The 24,501-nt window shown below is 40.9% G+C and overlaps 1 protein-coding gene across 1 annotated transcript in view; it reads right to left on the reverse strand.

Annotated features, from left to right (window-relative positions):
* The window catches only part of mrpl23 (mitochondrial ribosomal protein L23), a 50,642-nt gene that overhangs the window by 12,909 nt on the left and 13,232 nt on the right, over positions 1-24,501 (reverse strand). Inside the window, exons 3-4 of the mRNA XM_085461366.1 lie at positions 23,872-23,954; positions 16,570-16,643 (exon numbers count right to left, since the gene is read on the reverse strand). Of these exons, the coding sequence (XP_085317492.1) occupies positions 16,570-16,643; positions 23,872-23,954 (157 nt within the window). The remainder of the gene's footprint in view (positions 1-16,569; positions 16,644-23,871; positions 23,955-24,501) is intronic.

Genomic DNA, 24,501 nt, shown 5'->3' on the forward strand with positions numbered 1-24,501 from the left:
GTGGAGAAAGAGGCAATATTATTATGTGTATTTCTCTTCCACATTTGTTCCTCTAAGGCTTTTATTTCTGGTACTCGTTTTGTTCCTAGATGACAAACTGAAGGAGGCGTATTTTCCCTCTCCCTACATCTTTGCCATCTTCAACGTGCTTCCAGTTGACTCAAGCTGCCATCCAGGAATATTGGGAAGCGATCCCGTACTGCCATGCAATGTAAACATACTCCTCTTACGCACATGAACAATCCATTACAACACAGTTTTCCTCTCAATGGGGAAAAGAAAGAAATGGGTGGTGGGGGGGTAAATGTTGTCATTGACTCATTACCACACCGTTTCACTTTTCCCATCTGTAGGTACATGTATACTTCTTTATTAAGCTCTAATTCAGTGCCTTGTTTTGCCCCAGGAAATGTGCATTTAGACTGTCAGTCTGGCCAGTGTCACATTTCGGGACCACTGTCAGAGATTTAACCAGTTGGTGGGGGCAGCTGTCAAATTAGGAAAACAACTGGTGTGAACATGTTTTCTTAACCGCTACATTGAGGAGGAACTGAACTGCTTGCATGTAGTTCGTGTAAGCCTCCCAGGCAACACTGTACTCGAGTGAAATGACCCCATCTGAAACCTGAGTTTGTTGAATCCATATGTGTGCTCGTACACATACACAAAGTCATGCACACGACCTAAGTAACCCTCTTTGCTGACCCCAGAGATGGGAAAACAGAAGACTAGGCGAGAGACAAAAAGAAACTCATAAAGGACAATTATTCAGTTCGATCGACCTTTCCCACTGATCTATGACAAACTGAGCATGCAGTCATAGCTTAAAAACAGCTCTAAGAATTTTTTTTGTTTTTAAAATTGACTCCTTATGGGTGCATTATTAAAACAGTTGGAGTAAGTGTCCTGTAAGAAGAGGGGGAGAAAAAAACTAAAATTAATTCAAGAAAAAACGATGGCTGTTATATTTAACTATAAAATATGAAAGTCACAGTTGCTCTGGGTGGATATGTTCAAGTGTCTGATGAAAACAGGAAAGTGCCAGGTCAGTAAAGTGACACTTTACCAGCCTGGAGCTGAATAGAACATTATGGCACAGTCGCACACTGAAGGCAGCGAAGGCTAATTCAACCTGCTTCTCTGGACTGTGACCAGACTTCATGATGTGAAAGATGATATATTAAGATCTAGATCCCGCTGACTGCTAAGGATAGAATAAGAACTATTCCAAGACTAATAATAATAATAATAATAATAAAAAAGAGGTTTGATTACTAAACTCCATTGAGGTAAGTTTGATTTCATTTTCCAATATCACAAATCCACAAAATAGCCTTTTTCATATCACATTTTATGTCCTCTGAAATGAAAGAAGCATGGAGCAACATTTTATTACTTTAAAGACTGTTTAACAGCTGTAAAACTACTCTCCAGGTCAAATAGTGACTTCCATTCAGATAATCTCAATAAAATCCATGTGAAAAGACCTTCTAACCACTCTTTTACAGCCTGAGATCAGCATTTCTTTTGTGCTCTCTCAAAACATCAAGCACCAAGAGTTATTATGGAGCTAAATAAGTTGTGACTGCGAGGTGGGGGTCAAGTACACCAACTTCTTGGATGACCACACTTGACCGAGTTAAAGAAAAAGGAGTTCTTCAGGTGGTTATACAGCCTCAGAGGGCTTTAAATGGTCTGAAAATCGAAACTGAGCCATTAACGCCAGCTCTTATACACTGCCAGAAAAACAATCCCCTCATTTGATAGGGGACACAAAGATAAACCGATAAGCTACAAAATCACAAGTGAAAAGAATAACATGGATCATCTAATTACAATGCTGAGAAACCCTAGACCAGGGCATGTCGCTTTTATGTTGCCATGTACCACAGATGCAATTTAATGTTGCAGCTTGTTGATATTGAGCTAATCAAAAATCAAACACATGTAGACAGATGCTAATAAAGTGAGAGAGAAATCTGGGCCATGAAGAGGCGGAGAGGTGCTGACAACACGGTGAGAGGCAGTGGCTTATGTGGCTAGAAAACAATGTGGTGATGTGAGGTAAACCACATACCATGATGAGGTAAACTGTAGCAAAGGACAGACATCTCTAATAGTTGTGTGTGTACATGTGCGCAGAAGGCGTTTAAGAGACACTATCCAAACAGGCTGACAGTGATTTTTAAGGTGGAATTTAAGAGTTGTGAGCCTGTTTTCTTTCATCTTAAATACAGCCGATATAATTCCCACTTCATAAATACAAGTGAAAAGGGGCTTTTAAACAAAATTTAGACTAAGTAAAAAAAGTATAATTGATAATAATTATAGTTTAATTTCTGACTATGGAAAAAACAAACAATACTGTCACTATTGAAATGAGATACCAGCAGAAGCATTATACTGTAGTATTAGCGACATATCCACTGCCACAGTGTTAACCACCTAAAAGTAAAGGTATACCATGACTGCTGTTTAATGATTTCTTGATATCATCAAATAATGAAACGGAAAAAATATTTTCTACTTGTGAAGTTGTATCTTTGGTAAGACTTTTCAACCAGCTGCTTAAAGTCATTGCATCAGTAATGAATAACATGCACCATTTGCTCTTCCTGTCATATGGAGTGCAGCTAGCAATGCTCGGTGGAGTCATCTGTTTACATTTGGGTTGCAGATCACCAGCTGTTAGAATCTCCTCCTTTGAAGCCTGGTTGAAGTCATTGGTGGGGTTTTTATTTTTTATTTTTTACCTCAAGTGCTTTGTTGTTTCCAGCTTTTTGAAAAGTACTCTGCTTTGTTAGAGGGAGTTGAAATAGGTCCATTTTTGCCAAATGGTCATTTGAGGCCATCACATGGCTCTTGCTTTTAGACATGCCTGGACATGTGTCCTTGGGAATGTAAATACCGTATTTCCCGGACTACAAAGCGCACCTGAATATTAGCCGCACAAGCTAAAATGTGGTGATCATGGACTTTTCCACGCTGTCAATTCCACCGGTGGAGTTGAGTATAACTTGCTTTTCGCAAGTTTATCGCCGCTCGTCATCCACGACTCCCGCTGAACGCATAGCGCTACTTTGAAGTTTGTTTTTCGCGCTACTTGTACAGCACTATGTTGCCTGGCGGATGGACATGTGACAAACATACCACTCTTGAACCCCGATACTGTGTGTCTGATCACATGCCCTTCCGCCAGGCAACGTAGTGCCGTACAACAGCGGAACAAACAAAACAAATCGTCTTACGATATGACAAAAATCATGGACAATCCATAGAAAAGCCGCACCTGACTAAAAGCCGCAGGGTTCAAAGCTTGTGCAAAAAGTAGCGGCTTATAGCCCGACAATTACGGTACCTGGAATTTACATTCTGTGCTATCATAGATATGGTAGCATGGTGGTTATCACTGTTGCCTCACATTAAGAAGGTCCAGGGTTTGAATGTGTCCGGCGCCTCCCCATGCATGTATGGGTTCTTTCCAGGTACTCTCAGCTTAGGTTAATTAGAGATTCTAGATTGCCCGTGTCTGTCTATGCATTAGCTCTGCGAAAGACTGGCAACCTGTCCTGGGTGTACCAATTTTCGCCGTGTGGTAGCTGGTATAGGTTCTAGCTGCCCTGCGACCCTGAACTTGATAAGCGGAAGACGATGGATGGATGATCGCAGATGATATGATTTGACATAGCCCTTCTCATAATAACGCTTCATACTTTTCCTATTGTTTTATATAAAAGAACAACACTGTCAGGTTGTAAAAACCAAACAAACAAAAAACCCCACACACTTAAAACGAAACTCATTTGTAATAGACCAACAGTAATGACACCAACTTGGAAAGCCTTCAAGACATCTATAGTGTTGCAAATATTTTCTTTGTGTTTGGCTGTGCCTAAATACAGTAGGTCGGTCTATAGTAGGTCAATGTGTTATCTAAGTATGTTTTCCCACGTGCACAGTATGGTTTAAATGGTTCAACTGTTAGTGTTTTAGTGCAACGTCCAAGGCAGCATCATTAGCATAAAAAGCATTTCTACTAAGATGAACAGGGGAAATCACCTGAAGTACTAGTTACAATACCTTTCAATACCAAAATCGCCAAAAAAATGTTGTCTCTCTCTTGTTGTTGTTTTCTTTAATACCACAGGTGAAAAACTACACATGGTAAATACAACTAGTGCAATAAAGGCATATTTTGGGTTATGGTGACATGACTTTTTTTTTTGTTTTCGACAATTGGCACTGTCATTGTGAAATCAGCTATGCTCTAAGAGATAAAATGTTTGCAACAGCTAATGTAAAAATAGATACTTTAGACGTTGTGGCAATGTTAATGAGATATTCTGCAACCACCCTAACATTTTCTGTGTCTTTAACTTGTGAAAATATAATGTTATCATTCCAAATAAACAGTCTGCCACCATCATGGTATCAATTTGGGTATCAAGAATATCACAGTTCTACTGGTATATTTCTTCTACATGTAAGAAATGGCAACTTCAAACATTTCGGACATAATTCCACAGTTCATGTATAAAACACAAGATGAACAGTGCATTTTCATCTGCAATTACAGAGAGTAAATGGTCAAAGCAAACTAGGCGAGGCAGGAAAGGCAATGGAACAGGGCAGGAGAAGAGATGTAGCCAGATGATTGTAAATGGCTCCTGCTGCCTGGCTCCTGGGTGTGCCACACATTCACTCTCACTTTATCTCATTGACACACACACACACACACACGCGCACACACACACACGCGCGCACACACACACGCGCGCGCACATACACACTCTTCTGTCCAAATGTCTTGGCAATGAACAGTTCCAGGAACAGTAATATTAAGTAAGGAGAGTGGGGATGTAAAAGAAGTACGTATTAAAAGACAAATTAAATAGCACCCAGGAAAGACAGCGAAATTAAAATGATTTTGTGTGAAAACATACAAACAAAATTAAGTTAAAAAACAGATGAAGTGTAGAAACCAAGAGTACTTTGCTATGGCTTAATTTAGGGTTATGACCCTCAGCCTCCCTCCAATTACAATAACATCTCCTCCACAGCCCTGTAATGGCCAAATAACTTGGTCAGCTTTGGCAAGCAGTAGTATATGTCCTTGCGTGCCTCATTGTCAGTCCTACTAATATTATGTCCTACCTCTACTGCCTACAATGCTGACAGATACAGTTATGCACACGCAAGGATGCAAGACTGTTAAAGTCAGTGTGCCCCAGGGTGGCTGTGGTTACAATGTAGGCGCTATATAAATACAGGCCATTTACCATTTACCATTTAATTCAACCATACAGAAAATGTCAAATTCATTTGTTGGATAAGAAGAGATCTAAAACCCTTGTGTAAACTTGACTTTGTGGACCAGGAGTAAAGAACGTTGGTGAACATCGCCTCTAGTGTCCAACTGAAAATACTTTAAGATTTATCGCTGAAACCCTCTGACATACTAGTGTAGGACATCCAGTAATACATAAGCACATACTTCTGCCCAGAGACAAATGGAGGGCGTGAGTGAGAAAGTGCATGTGTGCACGTGCGCATGCATGATAGGTTTCATGCCTGGGCATGTCTGCTCCCAGCCTGCTACTGGAGACATTGGAGCCTGGTAACAGAGCTCTCAGGAAAATATCATCACTACCTAAATACACATCCAGCCACCCACAAAGACGTTCACATCAATCTGATCTCAAACTGGACACTCAGATGATAATAGCAGAAGTAGCAGCAACAACCGTGCGCTCTCACACACACACACACACACACACACACACACACACACACACACACACACACACACACACACACAAATATATCTGTCCATTATTAACAATAATGACCAACAACTAACTGAGTTCGATTTCTTCAGTTTTTCCACCATCCTCCATCATACCTTAAAGCCATATTACGCCTAAAGTTTGCCTATCTCTACTGTTCCCCATTACAGACACGCAGAAGCATATGCATAAACAGCTGTTCACCATCATTATCCCCTGCATGTATGTCAGTCACCCCCACAACCCCCTACAATGTACCCCATTTCGATTGCCAATACTTGTAAACAACCCCACCACACACACACACCCCTTCTCAAGCATCCCTTCCACCTACCCCACACCCTCCCAGCCCTAGACCAAACTATCTAGGCTACCAAACACAAACACAGCTAGACCCTTGCACAAAAAACAACACACTCACCCCTACATGCACATGAACATAAACATCCCGGCGTTGCCCCTGCCCCCCTCCCTCACTCTGAGGAATGTGGGGACCAGCTGGTGGAGAAAAAAAAAATAAAAATGAAGAAGCATACCAAAACAGGAAATACATCAACACAGGCCTATCAGAACATGTTATCAAGCCGGTGGCAGCACCGCTGAGAACACGGGTGGCGCCGCGTGCTGATTGGCTGATCAAAGTGGCAGCTGTGTCATTACAGGTCTAGAGGTCAGGGGTAATCAAGAAAAGGTTACGAGCATGCGCGCTTGTGTATGGGTCAGTGTGTATGTCTGTGTTGCCATGGCTATCTAAATAAGGGGAAACTGGAGAGAATGTGGAAGGAAATGAGGGTGAGGAGAGAAGATGCTGCAGAGAGAGATAAAGCAAAAGTAAATAGAAAACAACAAAAGAAAAGACAGGAGACAGAGAGGCTGTAAGAGCCCTGAAGACTATTCATATAGTTCAAGTGAGCCGTTGATTTGTTGTGAGATTTGTTTGTCACACCAAATTACTATAGCACTGTGCTTTTGAGAGTTTCCATTGTGTTTTCGTGATAATAATTAAACCTGCCCTATGCAAATCCATCTACAGCACAGTCACTGCATTAACACTTAAAGCATCTAAAATGAATTGGACATAAGAGTCAAACATGTGAAGGCACAACTAAGAGCCTCCACTACGGTCAATAAAATTAAAAAGTAAAAAAGAAAAGGTTTGCGTGTGAGATTCCTAGACCCTGCTCTGCTCTCTATAATTCATGTTCTCTCTCTACTGAGCTCTTATGAAACCTGCACACACACACACACACAGCCACACACTCTCGCACAAGATTTTGCTTAGGGGTAGAATTTTCCAAATCAAGACATACAGGGAGATGGGGGGGCCTTAAAGAGAAGCCTGATTGCCAAGAAAAGCTTCTGCTTTCATAATGCTCACCACCAGCATACACACATGTCTGTGCACACATATATATGTAAACACACTAATTAGTGGATAAGCTTATGCCTTCCTTTAGATGATTTATGTGCCTACAATGCTGATAGATACAGTTATGCACACGCAAGGATGCAAGACTGTAGATAAATTGAAAATTAATTTATCGCGTTTGTTTTTAATTATTATAAAGACTTAAAAAAAAGCCTCTGTTATAGCTCAGTGCACTCTTGCGATACACTAAAAATATTAGATATATCTGACATTCTCGATTCAATCTTTCAGACGGTCGATTCCTTTATGTTTTGAATAATTGCGCAGATCTGTGCTTCATATGTAGGAATATGACAAAAGTCCTAGTGGCACTGTATATGACTCACTGTGAGCTTTTAATTTAAACCCTCAATGCCATTCTAAATAAGTGTGGACAAATCCTTGGACAAATCCGGTTTCTTATTTCAGCTGTCAATCGGAGAATTAATGGTCAACTCTCCTCAGAAAGGTGAAAAAATGAATAGCCCATTAAAAAAATAAATAAAATACATTTCTTTAAATTGAATATTTGGTAAGAAACCATGATTCAGTATAGCACCTAAGGCCTCGGTATGCGTTTAAAGTTAACTTCTGTGCTCCATGGCCTATCATAAAGGAGAAAATTCTCACAAGAATTACTAGAGGTACAAACTGAATTGAAATTGCATTTTTGATAAATCATCCCACCCAAAGGGGAAGATGAGACCGCCTCGGGAGGGAAAAGTGCAGAAGTTAAAAATGTTAATTGGCGTGATAAGCAAGGGTGAGGCCGTACAGAGAAGGGAAGGAAGCAAAGCGGCAGACGGGCAAGGCTGTGTGAGGAAAGCCTGTGTTTGCGTGACAAGGTGAAAAGGAGGAAGAGGGAGGGAAGGTGAATGGGAGCTATCATGATCCAAATAGTTGAAAATAATAAAATTCCACACAGATAAGCAAGATTTCCCTCAGCTTCACTGCCTGATTCAGCACCTCCAGTCCCATAGAACAGGGCTTCACTCAGAGTGGAGAACAGGAGGGGAGGGGCTGGGGGTCAGAGGGGTTTGCAGCAACCCATCCTGTACCCCCCCTCCATCACCACCCTTTATCCTAGCCAGATACACACAGTTGCACATATATGCACAACCATACTGTGTCTATTATTAAGCAACAAGGAGTCAATAACAGATACAAGAAAAAAGGGAGACTAGTAAGAGAAGCTATACAGCAAAACGTTGCCATCTAGTGTCAGTCAAACAGAGAAGAGAGCCATACTTGGCCATAGCTTCCTTCACATAATCGCTCTGAATACAGCTGTTTTTCCTCTTCTCTTCTTGTTCCTTTTTTTCCAGCTGTGTCACAACTCCTCCATAGTTGCTACTCAGTCTAACTCAGTTTGTTTGTGTCTCTCCCTGCGCCTTTTCACTTTGAGAGATGGCTTCCATGTGGATTGAGCGGGGTGGAGAAAGCGACTGAAAGAAACATGGGAAATGAGCAATTTCGATTTCAAGGAAGCTACCACTTACTCTACAAGTGCTGGTCCAACCCCGTATCTTGTTTTGTTCTGTGGTCGTCGGGTCAGGACAGTGTTTTGGTTTGCTCCAATGCTGTCAGCGACTGGGGCCAAGGAGAGAAACTTTGACAGCTTATTTACTACTTTAAAGAGATCTTGGCCAGCAGCCACATAAACAATAGTAGAGACCTTTCACCTGTTAAATGAGATGACTGTATGGGTTAAAGATATCTGCCTTTAACTTTTACAAAAATGTGCATGTGTGTAAGTGAATCTTTCAGATGGAAAATTACACTGACACTACTATGCTAACAGTGAAATCACTGGCTTATGTGTAAACAAAACAAGCTGCTCATTTCATGACGACTAAAGGCCGGCATCGTGAGAATACCTTGTACCATCTGTGTTCCTGCTCTCCCTTCTGCTGCAAAGTTTTTGCTCATCACCTACTTTCACTACTCTCAGCCTTATGCAGACCATCTCTGACTGTATGAAGTGAGCTTTTGTCTACAGATAAAACTCTGAGCTTGAGTGGGATTTGCACAATCATACCCAACAAAAACATGAACTTACATCAACACTTAGATCCTGCCAGTGAGTCTGGATGACTGTTAATGCACATGGATATGCCATCTTTGATTCTATCAGGTTACAATGACTGGAAAACAGCAGAGACTGGCTAGACCACTCCATGACCTTAATGTGCATTTTCTTTAGCCACTCCTTTGTTCTCTTAGCAATATTGCTTTGGGTCATTGTCATGCTGGAAGACCCATCCGCAATCTCACTTCCGTGTTCTGGCTGAGAGGAAGTACTCATCCACGATTTTATGGTACATGCCCCTTCCATTGAGCCCTCAGTGCAGTGTACACTTAACAGGAAAACAACCCAAAGCATAATGTTTCCATGTCCGTGCTTGATTGTAGGGATGGTCTTCTTTGCGTCATACTCAGCATTTCTCTTTCTCCAAACACAGCAGGTCAAGTTGATGCCAGACAGCTTGATTTTGGTTACATCTGACCACATTACTTTCCCCTAAGCCTTCTGTAAATAATTTAATGTTCCCTGGCAAACTTAAGATGGGCCTGTACATGTGCCTTCTTGAGCAGGAGGACACTGTGGGTGATGCAATTCTTCAAACCATTATGACATAGTGTGCTAAGAAATGGTGTTCTTAGAGACTGTGGTCCCAACTGCCTTCAGTTCATTTAATAATTCTTTCTGTGCAGTGTTGAGCTGATCCGTACCTTCCTGTAATCATTCTCACCAGAAACGCCCCTAACCAATCTGGCGCCCTAGGCAAGATTTTAGGTGGCGCCCCCCCTACATCAGCAGTGTAGTGTAATGTTGTAACAAATAATATTTCTATTAAATAAGCTTTACTTTGCATTTTAATTAACGTGGGATTATTTTTTGTATTTAGAAATAATAGTACCAACTTTTTTTTTTTTTCAACATTTGTGGCACTGGCGTGGCGCCCCCTGATGGACGGCGCCCTTAGCATTTGCCTATACGGCCTATGCCACGGGCCGGCCCTGATTCTCACCCCACCAGGCATGATCAAGCGCAATTAATGGTCGTTCTCACAAAGCCTCTTGCTGTTGATCTTGTAGCCAGAGGTGCCTCCAGAATTTTTTCACAGGGGTGGCCATATTGGGGGTGGGGGCAGTGCTGGGTAGGGAGTAATAATGGGACCAACAAATGCCAGAAATTGCACATGCTGAAATAAAAAGTAAATGTTTTTATTTCGGGGGGGGGGGGCACTCCTGCTGACATCCTTGACAGCTCTTTGAGATCTCTCTCTCTCTCTCTCTCTCTCTCTCCATATATATATATATATTAGGGGTGCAACGATATTCGTATCGATATTGAACCGTTCGATACAGTGCTTTCGGTTCGGTACGCATATGTATCGAACAATACAACATTTGTAATTTATTTTATCAATTTTCCTTCTGACGATGCTGTCTGTGTTGAGCGCTCAGTGAATCTGTGTTCGACTACTCCGCCTAGGCTGCACTGTCCAGCGCAGATCCACTGAGCGCTCAACACAGACAGCATAGTCAGAAGGAAGAGCGCAGGGCAAGCTAGCGAGACAGAAGTTAAGCTCTCCTTGCAACAGGCAAATTGAACCTCATTCAGATCCGGCGTTTGGAATTATTTTGGTTTTCATGTGACGTATGACCCTGAAGGTAAGCGCGTCATGGACTAAAGTAAAACAGTATGTTGGATGTGCCATGCAATGCTCAATTACATTGGTGGGAGCTAGTGTGTTAGCGCAGTTAGCTCGTTAACGTGTTGACACCGTCCAGCCCCACGCACGGGGCGATCCGCGGTAGCTCGTTAACGGAGATTTGCCGTGTTGTGGCGTTAACGTCATTTCAACGAGATTAACCTGAAAGCACTAGTGGGAACACAATGAATATGACTGCACATTTACTCCGACAGCATCCTAGTGCAAAGTGGAAGCAGACAAAAACAACAAGCACGCATGATACAAACTTTACCCGAGTCATTTAGACAGCCGTTAGCCCATGATTCTCCTTATGTGTTTAATATGCTGCTGAGAATATAGCCCAGAAGAAGGGTATAGTATAGCTTTTATTTTGGAAAGTGACATTTCTCTGTAATAAACTCTCTTTTCCAAAGATGAGTGATTTCTCGATCAGATAGATTTATTTTTTATTACTTTTTTCAGCAACATTAAATTTAAAAACTGTATTTTTGAGTTAAAAAATATATTTATAATTTTAATAAATGACAAACTAAAAAGGCATGAACATTTTTTTTGTATCGAAAAAATATCGAACCGTGACACCAAAGTATCGAACCGAACCGTGAATTTTGTGTATCGTTGCACGCCTAATATATATATATATATATATATATATATATATATCTCAATTAAAAAGAAACTACCATAAAAATTCAAGACTGTTAATTTCTTTGTAAGTGAGCAAACTTCAAAATTCAGCATGGGATCAAAGAATTATTTCCTCTCCTGTATAAGAGATGCAATCAAACAACTATGAACATAAAAATTAATTAATTTTTTTTTTCCCAAATCTCTGTAAGCATTATACATGACTCATGTAAGTGAAATATAATAATTTGTACTTGCATTTCTTGTTAACCTCTGCCTTTGGCATCCAGGAAGAGTGAAGCAATGCAGAGAAAAGCTAAAGAACTAAAACAGTTCTCTCAAGAATTTCAACAGCAATTTCAACATTTAGCCTCAGTTGCATTTTTTTCCAGGCACTACTGTGCAGCCACGTAGCAGAGTACTTCCTGCTGTGTATCACTTGTAAGAAAGGTCAAGTGTTATTTCCCCGAAACCATCTGAAGATTTTGTGTGAAAACAACTAAATTTACAACCACTCAGTACAAATTGAAGAGAGAATAACATTTCCTAAAAAGCTGGCAAGATGCATCTTGTATGACAAGTAAGTGACTTAAAGAGTTATTCACCAAAACACTATAAATGGCACTATAATGTTAACTAAATACCAACTTTGAGGATTGTAATCTGACTCAGAGACAAAAAATATGTTTGTTAATATGGTGTTGTTATTGAAAACACTCAATAAAATCTACATCTGTTTTTTTATAAATCTCAATCAATCTGCATGTTTTCATTTCCACCCCCATAATTATCCATAAATTGACATTGACACTATTACAGACAACTGTTAACACATCATTTATAGCATCTGTACCAGTAATTCTTAACAGGTACCTGTAAACTATCACTGTAATATCCAAATCATGACCAATGCTTTAGCTACAGATGACTTATTTTAAGAAACTTCACAAAGTGATTTACAATCCAGTGGAAAGATGAATAGGAGTTAGGAAGGCAAATGCAAATCAAAAAAATGACAGCATTCATCACTAAATCACTAAACACCCCGAAACTAAATGTCTAAATAAATCTCTAAGAAACATTTTACAGAATACAATCTAGGCTGGAAAATAACAGCACAGATGAACTATTAAAATGGTTACAGTGAATTTTCTAAATGGACAAGTGAAACGCAAAATTTCAAAGAACAAGTTTCATGTTAATGCAATGCAATTGCATTTGTCCCTAACCACCAGAAACCTCACGTTAAATTTCATCGAGTGGAAAAAGTTAGCGTTCATCCTTCAGCTTCACTGCGCTAATGTTATGCTAACGTAGCTGTTTTGATAGCAATCACATAGGACATCATTATATACAAGCAAGTCCAACTTCAGTAACCCTGCAAACGTCACTGCTGTTTAGTTTTCTCTCTTCGTTTATGTTGGAAGTGATAGCAGAGCTGTACGTTTGTATTTTTTTCAGAAATCTCTCAGTCAGAACATGCTATATCATGTTTAGGTGAAAATTAGCGAGCTAACTTCCTGCTAACTTCTAACTCCGTTGAATTTAATAAATTCTGTTTTCATGGATGCCTGGATGTTAAACTTAATTGTTACACCTGGTAAAGCAGCAACACTGATCATTTTATTAAAGATGAAAGAATTTAGACAGTTTTTAACTCTCAGTGATGCCGCAGTGTTTGTTTGACTTTGGGACCTGAAGCAGACAGAGTTTTGGACTCATTTTACTCCGCGAGGCTCCTGACTGCGGCAGCTGTAATGCTCCGGCAATCCATCAAGCGGTGTGCTTTCATAGCTTACCAAAGTCGTACTAAAACATTTTTGACAGATTTCTGCGCGCCGTGTACTACATAAAATCGGTTCGAGGTCAGTAAGCACAACCAGAATTCATACATAAGGCACACTGTCGATTTTTGAGAAAATTAAAGGATTTTAAGTGTGCCTTATAGTGTGTAAAATACGTTATACAGAAGAAAAGAATATATCGCGATATATATCATTACCACACATGCTTCAAATTATACCGTGATATGGATTTTAGGCCATATCGCCCAGCCCTACCCTGAGCACATCGGCTTGAGTTAGCCTTCAACTGGGCCAAGTGGTGCATAAAAGCAGTCTGATTTTAAACACATTAGTCCCACTGAAAGCCAGTCAGGCTTAAAAGCAATCTGATTTACTGAAGATTTGTACCGCTGTTTTTGTCACCTCACCACCAGCACCCACCACCCAGTTTCACACACATAGAGCCTCTTTCCCCTCCCCCTGATTGCTCTGCCCAGTCTCTGGACCTCCCTGTTCTGGCACGGCTCCATCATGGCCTTGGTCACCTCCCTAGCTCACCCTTAAAGCCCCTCATACTTGTACACACTTTCCCACACACAATGCACATTTCACACATGCAGAAACAGCCCCCCCCCCCCAGTACTGGGGTGCCCCCTAAGCCTAAGGAAAATGGCCGTCACGGAACCCTGCAAAACGGGAGGCCTCCCCTCAACCACAAACCTAGAGTAAGGAATGAGAGAGGGGGCAAACGTATTACTGCTGCAATATTAGCTGATGTGCAGGGGGAGGAGGGGGGAGACAAGGATGAGGGTAGTAGAACGGGGGTACCACAGTGTGAGCATCTACCCACAGAAAACTCTTCCACATGTGGAGTCAATTAGGCACAATCTTGTTTTCTACCAACTGCTGCAAAAGAAACAAGAGTTTTCTGGGCCTTTGTGTTTGAGAGTGTGTGAACGTGTGCGTACGTGTATACTTAAGAAAGTTAAGTACTATAGGAAAGGGTGAGGAGAAAGCATGTTTTTTACAAAAATCAGCCAGAGAATTTAGACAGGGTTTTGGTTTTTATATCTAGCCATTTAGCAGCAAAGAGACAGCAAATCTTCATTTCTGCATGCAGTTAAGTGTGCACGACTTGACAAACCTGCAACATGAATGTGACTAGGGAGCAAATGACACTCAAAGAAAAACATCTATCCTCTAGGGCTCATTATGCATGAATGATGCACATGTCACAGGTGTGTGTACCCAAGTGTGCGCAGTGTTCTGCATCCTCCTACCTACAATGGTGGTGCATGTCTGGTGAGACAGAAGCGTCACTACTAACTGTGCTGGGAATTCCTGCCACACACAAAATCACAAGCCACTGCCTTAGTGTTAGACAAGAGGAAGTCTCCCCTTTAAAAGATTCATGGCTGCTTCAATTATGTATCCTCTTTTTCATCCTCTTTTGTCATGTTTAGACAGTTTTCATTATTCATCCATTTCAAGATTGATGGCACCCGGTCGGGTGGGCGGTGCAGTATATACAAGTGTCTACCCCAGTGTTGATTTACCTGGGCAAGATCAAAACAGCAGTCACAAAACAAAAATTGCACAAAACTTGCTTTTCATACAGATCAAAGGGCCATTAATAAGGTGACTTTAGTGATGTTTTATTTTGCAAGTGGTGGGTGAGGGATGTACAAATACTAACAGACTTTAAGCTTTAGTGAAATGATCAAGAATACTCACGTAAAGGTCTGGAGGCAACAGCTTTCTAAGTGAACATGACTGCTCCATCCAACCATATCTCAATATTTGTTGTAAAAAGTCTCATATGAAACCAAAGAGACTGTCTTGCGCTTAACTTTTACCCCAACCCATTTTTCAAGAAGGCTGCCCGAGCGTGTGAGCCGTACGGGTGGGAGCTGTAGCTGATGTAGCTGTTCAAGGATGTTTGTGATAATACCGTAAATTTAATCTGCGATAACAACTTGCAATCCATCGTTTTGGAATGAGCTACCATCATTGATAACATGACAAAGCACAAATCAAAAGCAAGCACAAAAGTAGCATAGATCGTTTTTTTTCATTGGACATTGCAAATAAACGTATAACATGATGGCTTAACATTTTAGTCTAACAATAACTAAAGTAACTTCATCTTGTAACTCTTCAAGAGGCTGCACAACATTATCACATAATAAAACGGAAATTAAAAATTATTTCCTAACTAAAATGTTGCCACTTGGGTCAAGCTTTTTGCCCAGCTGCTTAAATCCCTCCTTGTCCACCTGATGCACCAACTGCATCAGTAATTTTCATCCACCGTCTGCTCTTCCTGTCACATGGAGCACAATCAGCGAGTGTTCCCCTGATGCTCGGTTGACTCATTTGTTTACTTCACCAGCTGCTAGTATCTCCCCCTCACATGCCATCATAGCTTCATCTACTCAATGGTGTGCTTCTGCCTCAAAAATTATTATAAGTTTGTTATTTCTACAGTTTTCTTGCATATTTTGCAAAGCCCCTTGCTTTGATTGAGGCTTGACCTCTTGCGGCCAAATGGCTTCCATACTCCTGAAGTATCTCTCCTTTCAGGTAGTAAATTTTCTTCAAAAAAATGACATGCTGCTCTCGCTCTCAGACATATCTGGCCTTGCTCTGTTTTGCGCGCTCTTCACGGTTCATGGTGTAGCTTTATAATTTAAATTACACTTATTTCAATCACGTAAACATTTATTCCAGGATTACCATGTACAGTAGGATATGGCAAAGCCCTGGTGAGGTGCACAGGAAAAAGATTCAAATTATAGATATGAGATAATATGATGCGCGTGGTTTATTCTCAAGAACAAAGGAAGAATGTCAGGTAAAGAAACTGTACTTCTCAAGCATGTGTATAAGGAAGAGTGAATTAAGGATGTAGCCTTCAAAGCCAACTGCAGGACAATGCAACATACCCATCTCAACCAACCCCAGTTCTTCCCTTAAAAAAAGCCCACAAGAAAAAAAGATTAAAGTTCAATGCCCCCAAAATGCCCCCACAGTAAGAAACACACACACACACACACACGAGCGCGCACACACACACACACACACACAGCTGGCCGTCCAAGAAAAAAAAGAGAGCGTTATTGTGGTGAGGTCTCTGCCTTGCACTGTGTACTGGGTAGGAGTCTGTGAGCTATAGCTACACTACACACTAACCAGAAGAGATAGGAGTAGAAGGATAAGTGTGTGTGTTTATGTTTTCTCACCAGCTGAACGTAGGCTACTTTATAATCTGGTTGCTTAACCTTCTGGTTTAGATGATTTCTTTTCTTGTTGGACCCTGAAAAAGAGAAAGAGCAGCAGGTATTACTTTTGAAGGTAAACTAGAAAGAGAACATAGGGACAAAGTGATGATATTTATGAATATAGTGAGAGCATGACTAAGCAAAAATAACAGTATAATGTTAAAAGAAATGAATATCATTATGGCTTATCAGTTACAGACTTATAGTCTCTAGTATGGTACCAGTATTATTCTCTGTGGGCAGTGTTGCAACATTTTTAGCTGTACTACGAGTCAGTCAACAAAACGTGTAAAGCACTAATTATCTGCCCAGAAATTACAACAGTGTGCTCCATTCCTTTCTGAACAACACTAAAGGAGTCTAGTGAGTGTTTTTCTTTTTTTGGTTTTTTTTTTTTTTAAGCAAGAAGCTCTAGCTACATCAAACAACAAGGGACGAGCACAGGGTGACAAAAGCCCAGGAAGCAGTGGACTTGAGCTTAATTTGTGCTACCACAAATATGTCCATTTGCGTATGCATTTCCCTAGGGAGTGGTATGGAGAGGGGTTTTAAACAAAGCAAACGTACTCCCCATGCAGTCCTCAAAAATCCCAACTGCACGTTGCTGGACGAGGATGACAACATGTGTCAGCTGAACACTAATTGGTTGACAAGTGAGCCAGAACGGCGAAAGCAGTGACAGTGAAGTTCACCACAAAAAGGAGATGGGGGAAAAAAAAAAGCTTTTTGTATATTTTCAGCAGCTGGCTGACTGACCAACAACAGTACAAGCAAGAGTTTCCCACAGACTAGTTTTACCACATACTTTGTACGCTGTCCCTATCGACAACAGACACTCTCTACAGGTAGATGAGCTGTCCATGGACTGCCAGGAGACTTCCAGTGCATTACCACTGCTGATCCTTAACTTCAGCATTACACAATTTCAAGTCATTGAAAGAACAAAATAATTTTATGTGTTCTTTCAATTTCTCTGGATGGATCTTTGCTATAATTAATTATTTAAATTAATTAAATAATTTCCCCCAGGGATCAATAAAGTATTCTGATTCTGATTCTATCCAAAGGTTCCCTTTCTGGAATCTTGGCTTCAGATAAACTAAAGTGGTTTGTCTGAACTTTGAAAACGAGGTGAAAGTGAACTATTGCAAAAAACGAACAAAGGGTTATCTTCTCTTCATAGTGGCTAAAAGCCAAAGTTATAATTGAAAATGTGTGGAAAAGGACAAACCAATCTTGTTTACCATGTAGTGCTGGTTAACCTCTTTCACAACTGCAGGTGATGATGACATCATCCTCATTCCTTTCAGACCTCTCTGGGTTTGAAAGTCAGGGAACCGGGTAACTGCTGAGTGCGTGCATGTGTAGGGATACCACATGTGTGTGGAGGCAGGCTAGGGACTTAACTTCAAATAAATCAAAGAGATTTTTTGAGGCCCTAGATACAGGTATACACATCTTTACATTACAACAAAAACTACAATGATGACGGATACTAACCAGCGCATCAAATGGTCCATCTCTCCCATAGAACTCTAATCTCAATAAGACCCCAGTGGTCAAGTCAACAGGCCCTCTGAGTAACTGCCATTTCCATGGGAACAGTTTATGACATTCAAAAACAAGGGAAACATTCCCCTGTAGTGAGTCATTCGTGAGTGTGTGTCCATGCCTATGTGTGTGTGGTACGTGTAGCTAGTAATCACTAGCCGGGCAGCCCACTGCTCAGGGCTTTCCCTGAGCAGGGTTGTAAAACACACCCCACCACCACCTCCACCACGCTGGCTAAGTGGAGGCCCCTAAGTGGGTGGGAGATGAAGGTAAAAAAAAAAAGTGTGTGTGTGTGTGTGTGTGTGTGTGTGTGTGTGTGTGTGTGTGTGTGTGTGTGTGTGTGTGTATATGTTTGCCATTAGGTTGCTGAGGAAATCCACAGGGAAATGCTACAACCTTTGAAATAGCAAGGTACGACCCTGACCAGTTCTGTCATAAAACATCGAAAGGTCTTTGAAAACCCACAAACAAGTGCATAATACCTCGAAAAGATATAAAAGAAAGTATATTTCCCTTGGTTTCCTTTCCCAACGTATACAGACACACAGACAGACCTTTCATACAACACTCGCAAACGCAAGCACAATTCCTCCCTCTTTGAGATTGCGGTTTGGCAGCCAGCTATCACGTTACAAATCCCAGACCAGAGGAGTAACCATGGCAACTCCTTCCAAAATACCCCTGCCGCATATGGAGGGAAGAAAGGGTTGTTTTGCGCCCCTTACTCTCCTCAGCTTGCTCCCGTCTTTACACTGCAAATGGAGTGGAACGCCTGACGCAGACAGGGATACCTTCTCTGACGTACCTAAGGATAACCGGGGCCCTCAGCTAGTCTTACTTCTCTGACCGACTCTATCCCCCAAAATCTCCCTTCTTTCCTTCTTCTCAACCAAGGAGCTTTTCTCTTAGCTTCTAATGACACAACTCAAATAAACAGTTCTAATTGGTTCCTCAGACTGCAGGCTAGGCTAAGCTTGGCACCTCTCTCTGCCAGAAGTGGAGGGGTGTTCTCCTCTTGGACCTTCAGAGCTAGCAAAGAAGGGTCTTAGCATCTCTCCATCTTCAAGCAATTCAATTCTCCTTTTCCTCTGTTCTATCATGAACTTGCAGATTCCTAGAATTATACTGAGCCCCTAAAAACTTAAGCCATTAACTCACCCATAAAAAGCCAATAGGATTACTAAATCAATGATAAAACTGGTTTTGGCTCTGAAATTATCCCTGACAGGGGCGCAGGACTCAGGGATTCGAGGTTGGGATGAGGAGGGGACGAAGCAGCAAGTTTATAAGTGAATAGCATGTGTTTATGTGGAGGGAGCATGGGGTGTCCTGGGACAGCTGGAGTGCTGCAGCAGCAGATCGTCAGATAAGCAGCTGTGTGTGTTAAGGAGAAAGGAGAGCCAGGCACGCTAACCACCACCGCAACTAGCCGCTGGAAAACACTCCCGCTGCTGCATGTCAGTGGAAGGCCGTCTACATTGTAAGCTTAAATTGCTAATCACCGCTAACCACTGCTGACAGTCTCCAAAAATGAACCAATTAGACTTTATGTTTCCTAAAACCCTGCTTCTGTGAACCTCAGTGCTATATAAAAAAAACAATTAAAACAATTCTCACAATAGAGAATTAGAATTATCATGGGGGAAAAGAAGAGTAACAATATAACCTCATGATTACAAATAATTTCCAGTAAAACCAGCACAAGTCAGAAACAGTTTTAAAAGATTTATATTATGGTTTTTAGCTCCTTTGAAAAGTTTTGCAAACTCTTGAGGCTTTTATTGTGAATTAAATAAAAAAAATAAATTAAACAAAAATGAATCGCTGCCAAGTTAAATTTTTAGACGTTTGATAAATTATTTAAAGAAATGTAGACGTGTTTAAATACTTTATAAAAATATTTTTTGCCTACCCTGTAGGACGTAATGAGCTAGTAACATCATGTCACAAGTACCAGCATGTCACAAGTCTGCTATGAATATGCTCAGTTATTTGAGCAATTTGGGTGGGGGGGGTAATCTCTGAAGAATAACTTCCAGTGAACATCAAAGTACCGTATTTCCCAGACTACAAAGCGCACCTGAATATTAGCCGCACAAGCTAAAATCAGGGGAAAATCCTGTTTTGTACATACATTAGCCGCACCTGACTAAAAGCCGCAGGTGTTTCAATGTTGACTTATCATATGTAAGAGAATATGCACATAGGGAATTGTCAGGAAAGAGATGGCTGTTTGGAGACACACCCCTTTTATTAATATTTTGAAAAACAAGTTATGGGTACACATTTGCATAACTTTTTAGGTATATGTACAAGTAGCGGTAATTACAAGTACGAAACATGTACTGTGCTTCATAAATGAGTAACAAATGTAGTACATAACAATAACCTGCAGCACACCAGAAAAATAGATCTGGACTACCTTTTAGGCTCAGGTGCAGTGACACGGCTTTAACAAGAAGAAAAGTCAGTCATTCACCACCATCTTTCTGCGCACTAAAACCACCAAAGTCCTCTTCTCCAGTGTCGGATACGAACAGGCTCAGGATGGCTACGTCTACACTCTCAGCTCCTTTCCTTTGTTGTCACTTTCAAAACCAAAGAAATCCTCGTTGTCAGTGTCAGAGTCGAACACCCTCAGAAGGGCCGTGGCGGAGTCCTCCTCTCCATCATGCAGCAGTCCAGCCCTTCGAAATCCGTTGGTGATCATGGATGTTTTCACACTTTTCCACGCTGTCAGATTCCACCGGTGGAGTTGAGCATAACTTGCTTTTCGCAAGTTTATCGCTGCTCGTCATCCACGACTCCCACTGAACGCATAGCGCTACTTTGAAGTTTGTTTTTCGCGCTACTTGTACGGCACTATTTTGTCTGGCGGATGGACATGTGACAAACATACCACTCTTGAACCCCGATACTGTGTGTCTGATCACATGCCCTTCCGCCAGGCAACGTAGTGCCGTACAACAGCGGAACAAACAAAACAAATCGTCTTACGATATGACAAAAATCATGGACAATCCATAGAAAAGCCGCACCTGACTAAAAGCCGCAGGGTTCAAAGCTTGTGCAAAAAGTAGCGGCTTATAGCCCGACAATTACGGTATATGTTTTTGAAATGCTTGTCCCTATTAAAAATTATGAAATTACATTTACATAATTTAATTAAATAAATGCATTACATTTTTAATATGGCAGTAATTTGGTATAACATTAAGCACTACACCAGATAACCAAATATGGGGCCGTACAGATAGATAGCACCAGGCAGAAAGTACACAGAAGTAGTTTTGCAAGTTTCAATCAATGCTTTGATCAAACATCCTGCTAGTTACAGACAAGACTTGTTTATACATTGCAAGCAACACTGAAAACATAAGAACTCAATGGGAAAAATCATGTTGATATCTACACTGATATGGACTGGGTAATGTGTTAGGAACAAAAGACAAGTGAATAGTTTAATGAAAATCATCAACCTAGAGAGGGTTGAATTCAAAGACACCACAAAAATCCAAATAAATAAAATGCCGTGGGCGTCTCCATTTTGCCGAAATTTCAGTGCAACAAGTCAAAATGCTTCACAGGAATTTGTGTGGCCCCAAGTGCTTTTATGCATGCCTGACAACATCGGAGCATGCTGCTAATGAGACGACGGGTGCTGTCCTGGGATCTGGCCCAGGGCATCACTGAGCAGTTACACAGTCTAAAGTGCAACATGGTAGCGTCAGTGCCTGTCTACTTTCCCTATATGGGACCGGGCATTGTCATGCACCAAGAGGAACCCAAGACCCACTGCACCAGTGTAGAGTCTGACAATAGTTCCAAGGATTTCATCCTGATACCTACTGGCAGTCTGGGTGCTGTTGGCTACCCTGTAGGGTTCTGTGCATGCCTCCATGGATATGCCTCTCCACCACCAAATCGGTCACGGTGAACAACATTAGTGGCAGGCATTCTCCACAGCTTCTGCAGACCCTTTCACATCTGTCACATGTGCTCAGGGTGAATCTGCTCTGTGAAAAGAACAGGGCGCCAGTGGTAGACCTATCAGTTCTGGTATTGTATGTTCAATGCCAATCGAGCTCTACAGTGCTGGACAGTGAGCACACGGCACACTAGAGGATGTCAGAGTCTCATGAAGTCTGATCGCTTGGTCAGACACATTCACAACAGTGGCCTGCTGAAGGTCATTTTGTAGGGCTTTAACACTGCTCACTCTGTCCCCCTTGCACAAAAGGACCAAATGCCAGTCCTGCTGACAGGTTAAGGACCTACGGTTATGTCCAACTGTCAGAAAAGACCAAGAGGTAAAAAAATGTCAGTGACCTCCACCTGTAAAACCATTCCTTGTTTTGGGGGTTGATTACCAACTCCCTGTGGTACTTAACTGATCAGATCATATTTCCAGACGTTTAACTGACTTGATGCTATACTCTGATTAAAAACTGTTACTTTATTTTTTTGAACAGTCCATTTCGGTACATCTTCACTGTAAGGGTGAACTGTGTTTAGTGTGTAACAAGATTTGTGTACCGAGTTACACATCACAAAAAAAAAAGTTTCATATTTAGTTTGCACATAGTCCATTACTTATATGCAAATCTTTTATGTTGTACTTAAGTCATGCATTCGGTTTGAAATCAAAATATTTATACCACGTATGCATGTGTGCGTGTGTGTGTGCGAGCGCATCTACCCCACTGACTCAGAACAGCTGCATTACAACTTTAGGATTTTAATTTGGATGAAATATTTGTGGCTTGGTATTGCATACCAGGAATCAAGTGTTTTCACCACCCTCTCCCAATGTTTTGGACTGACTAAGCCTTTAGACGCATGCAAAGTCATGATGTTTGTATGTTTTTCCACCACTGGCATCAACTGTGTTGGTGTTGCCCGTACAACATCATATTTATGATGCACTAGTGTCATAGAAACTGATTAAAATGTGATGAGGGCAAAGAAAGCCAATTATAAACTCAAAATAAATACTTTATTCATCCAAAAAGACTGGGAAATGACTGAGTTACAGCACCAAGCACTTGAAAAACAACTTAGCTCAATAAAAAAAATACAATAACACTGAAGAAAATAGCTCATAAAGGTAAATGATTACATTAAATGATGAGCGTAATTAAATGGTTTAATAAATAAAGCGAATAAATATAACATGAATAAAAAATAAAATAAAAAATCAGTACACACACACACACACACACACACACACACACACACATATACATATATATATACATACATACATACACACACATATATATATATATATATATATATATATATATATATATATATATATATATATATATATATATATATATATATATATAAAGAAGGAGCCCATTTTAGCACTATAGTACTTGAGGCTCAAACACCAAATGTAAAGAACATCCCAATCAAAAACTTTTTTTCCATTTAAATTAGCTGTCATGGCCGCATTTATCAGAAGAAAAGCAGAAGATTACAATGAAGATGAAAATAAGAAAGAGTAGAAACACCCAAAAAAACGATGGTGCTTGTATCCCATTTAGAGCTGAGCGAACACACTTTCATCCCAAACAACAAAAACAAAGAGATAAGGCCAACCCTGGCAATAACATGATGATATTTTGCGAAACAGTACAATCACTCCAAATTCTGAAAAAGTTACAGGCCCTCTGTGCTTGAGTGCAAAGAAATGAGAAGACTCACCAAACTGTATCCTGGTGCGGACAACTCCCACAGGGACATTATAGATCTTCTCCAAGTAGTTCTTTACATCGTACTTGGTCATTCTGTCCAGATATACCCAGAAAAACAGAAAACAGAACAGAGGTTATGGAGGCTTCCAAGAATAAGGCGTTGCATATGATAAGGATTAATCTGGACGTGTGTTTGGAGACACAACAGGCCGAGAAAAAATCTTTGCGGTTAAAGTCGAGCCCTTGCAGGCTTACATACTGGATCACTGTTGATCATATAATGCCACATTCACTTAACTGACACCTACATAGAAATGATGCAGCTCATTTCCACATTGCATTCCCATAAACTTTGTTGTTATATTATCAAATGTAACGGACAGGACACTCTCGTACAAACCCATATTCAGCTTTTATTCTATGGACCGTAAAGTGGAGAGGAGAAATGTGAGTGTCAGTGTTCATCCAATTAGCTGTCTGCAAGTATTGATCACGTCCTGTGAAACCCTACACAGGAAGTGGGCCTGGCACCAACTGATCCGGCAGGCCAGCCTAGCTAAAGCTAGCCTGCTGGGCAGCATTTGAAGCAGATTCCTCTGACTAGGGAAAGAAAGGCTTTTAACTGCTAATCAATCAAGCC

The sequence above is a fragment of the Copadichromis virginalis genome, linkage group LG7 (assembly GCF_057382275.1).
Source record: "Copadichromis virginalis isolate Kocher_CV1m ecotype Utaka linkage group LG7, C_Virginalis_male_GT1.1, whole genome shotgun sequence".
NCBI lineage: Eukaryota > Metazoa > Chordata > Actinopteri > Cichliformes > Cichlidae > Copadichromis > Copadichromis virginalis.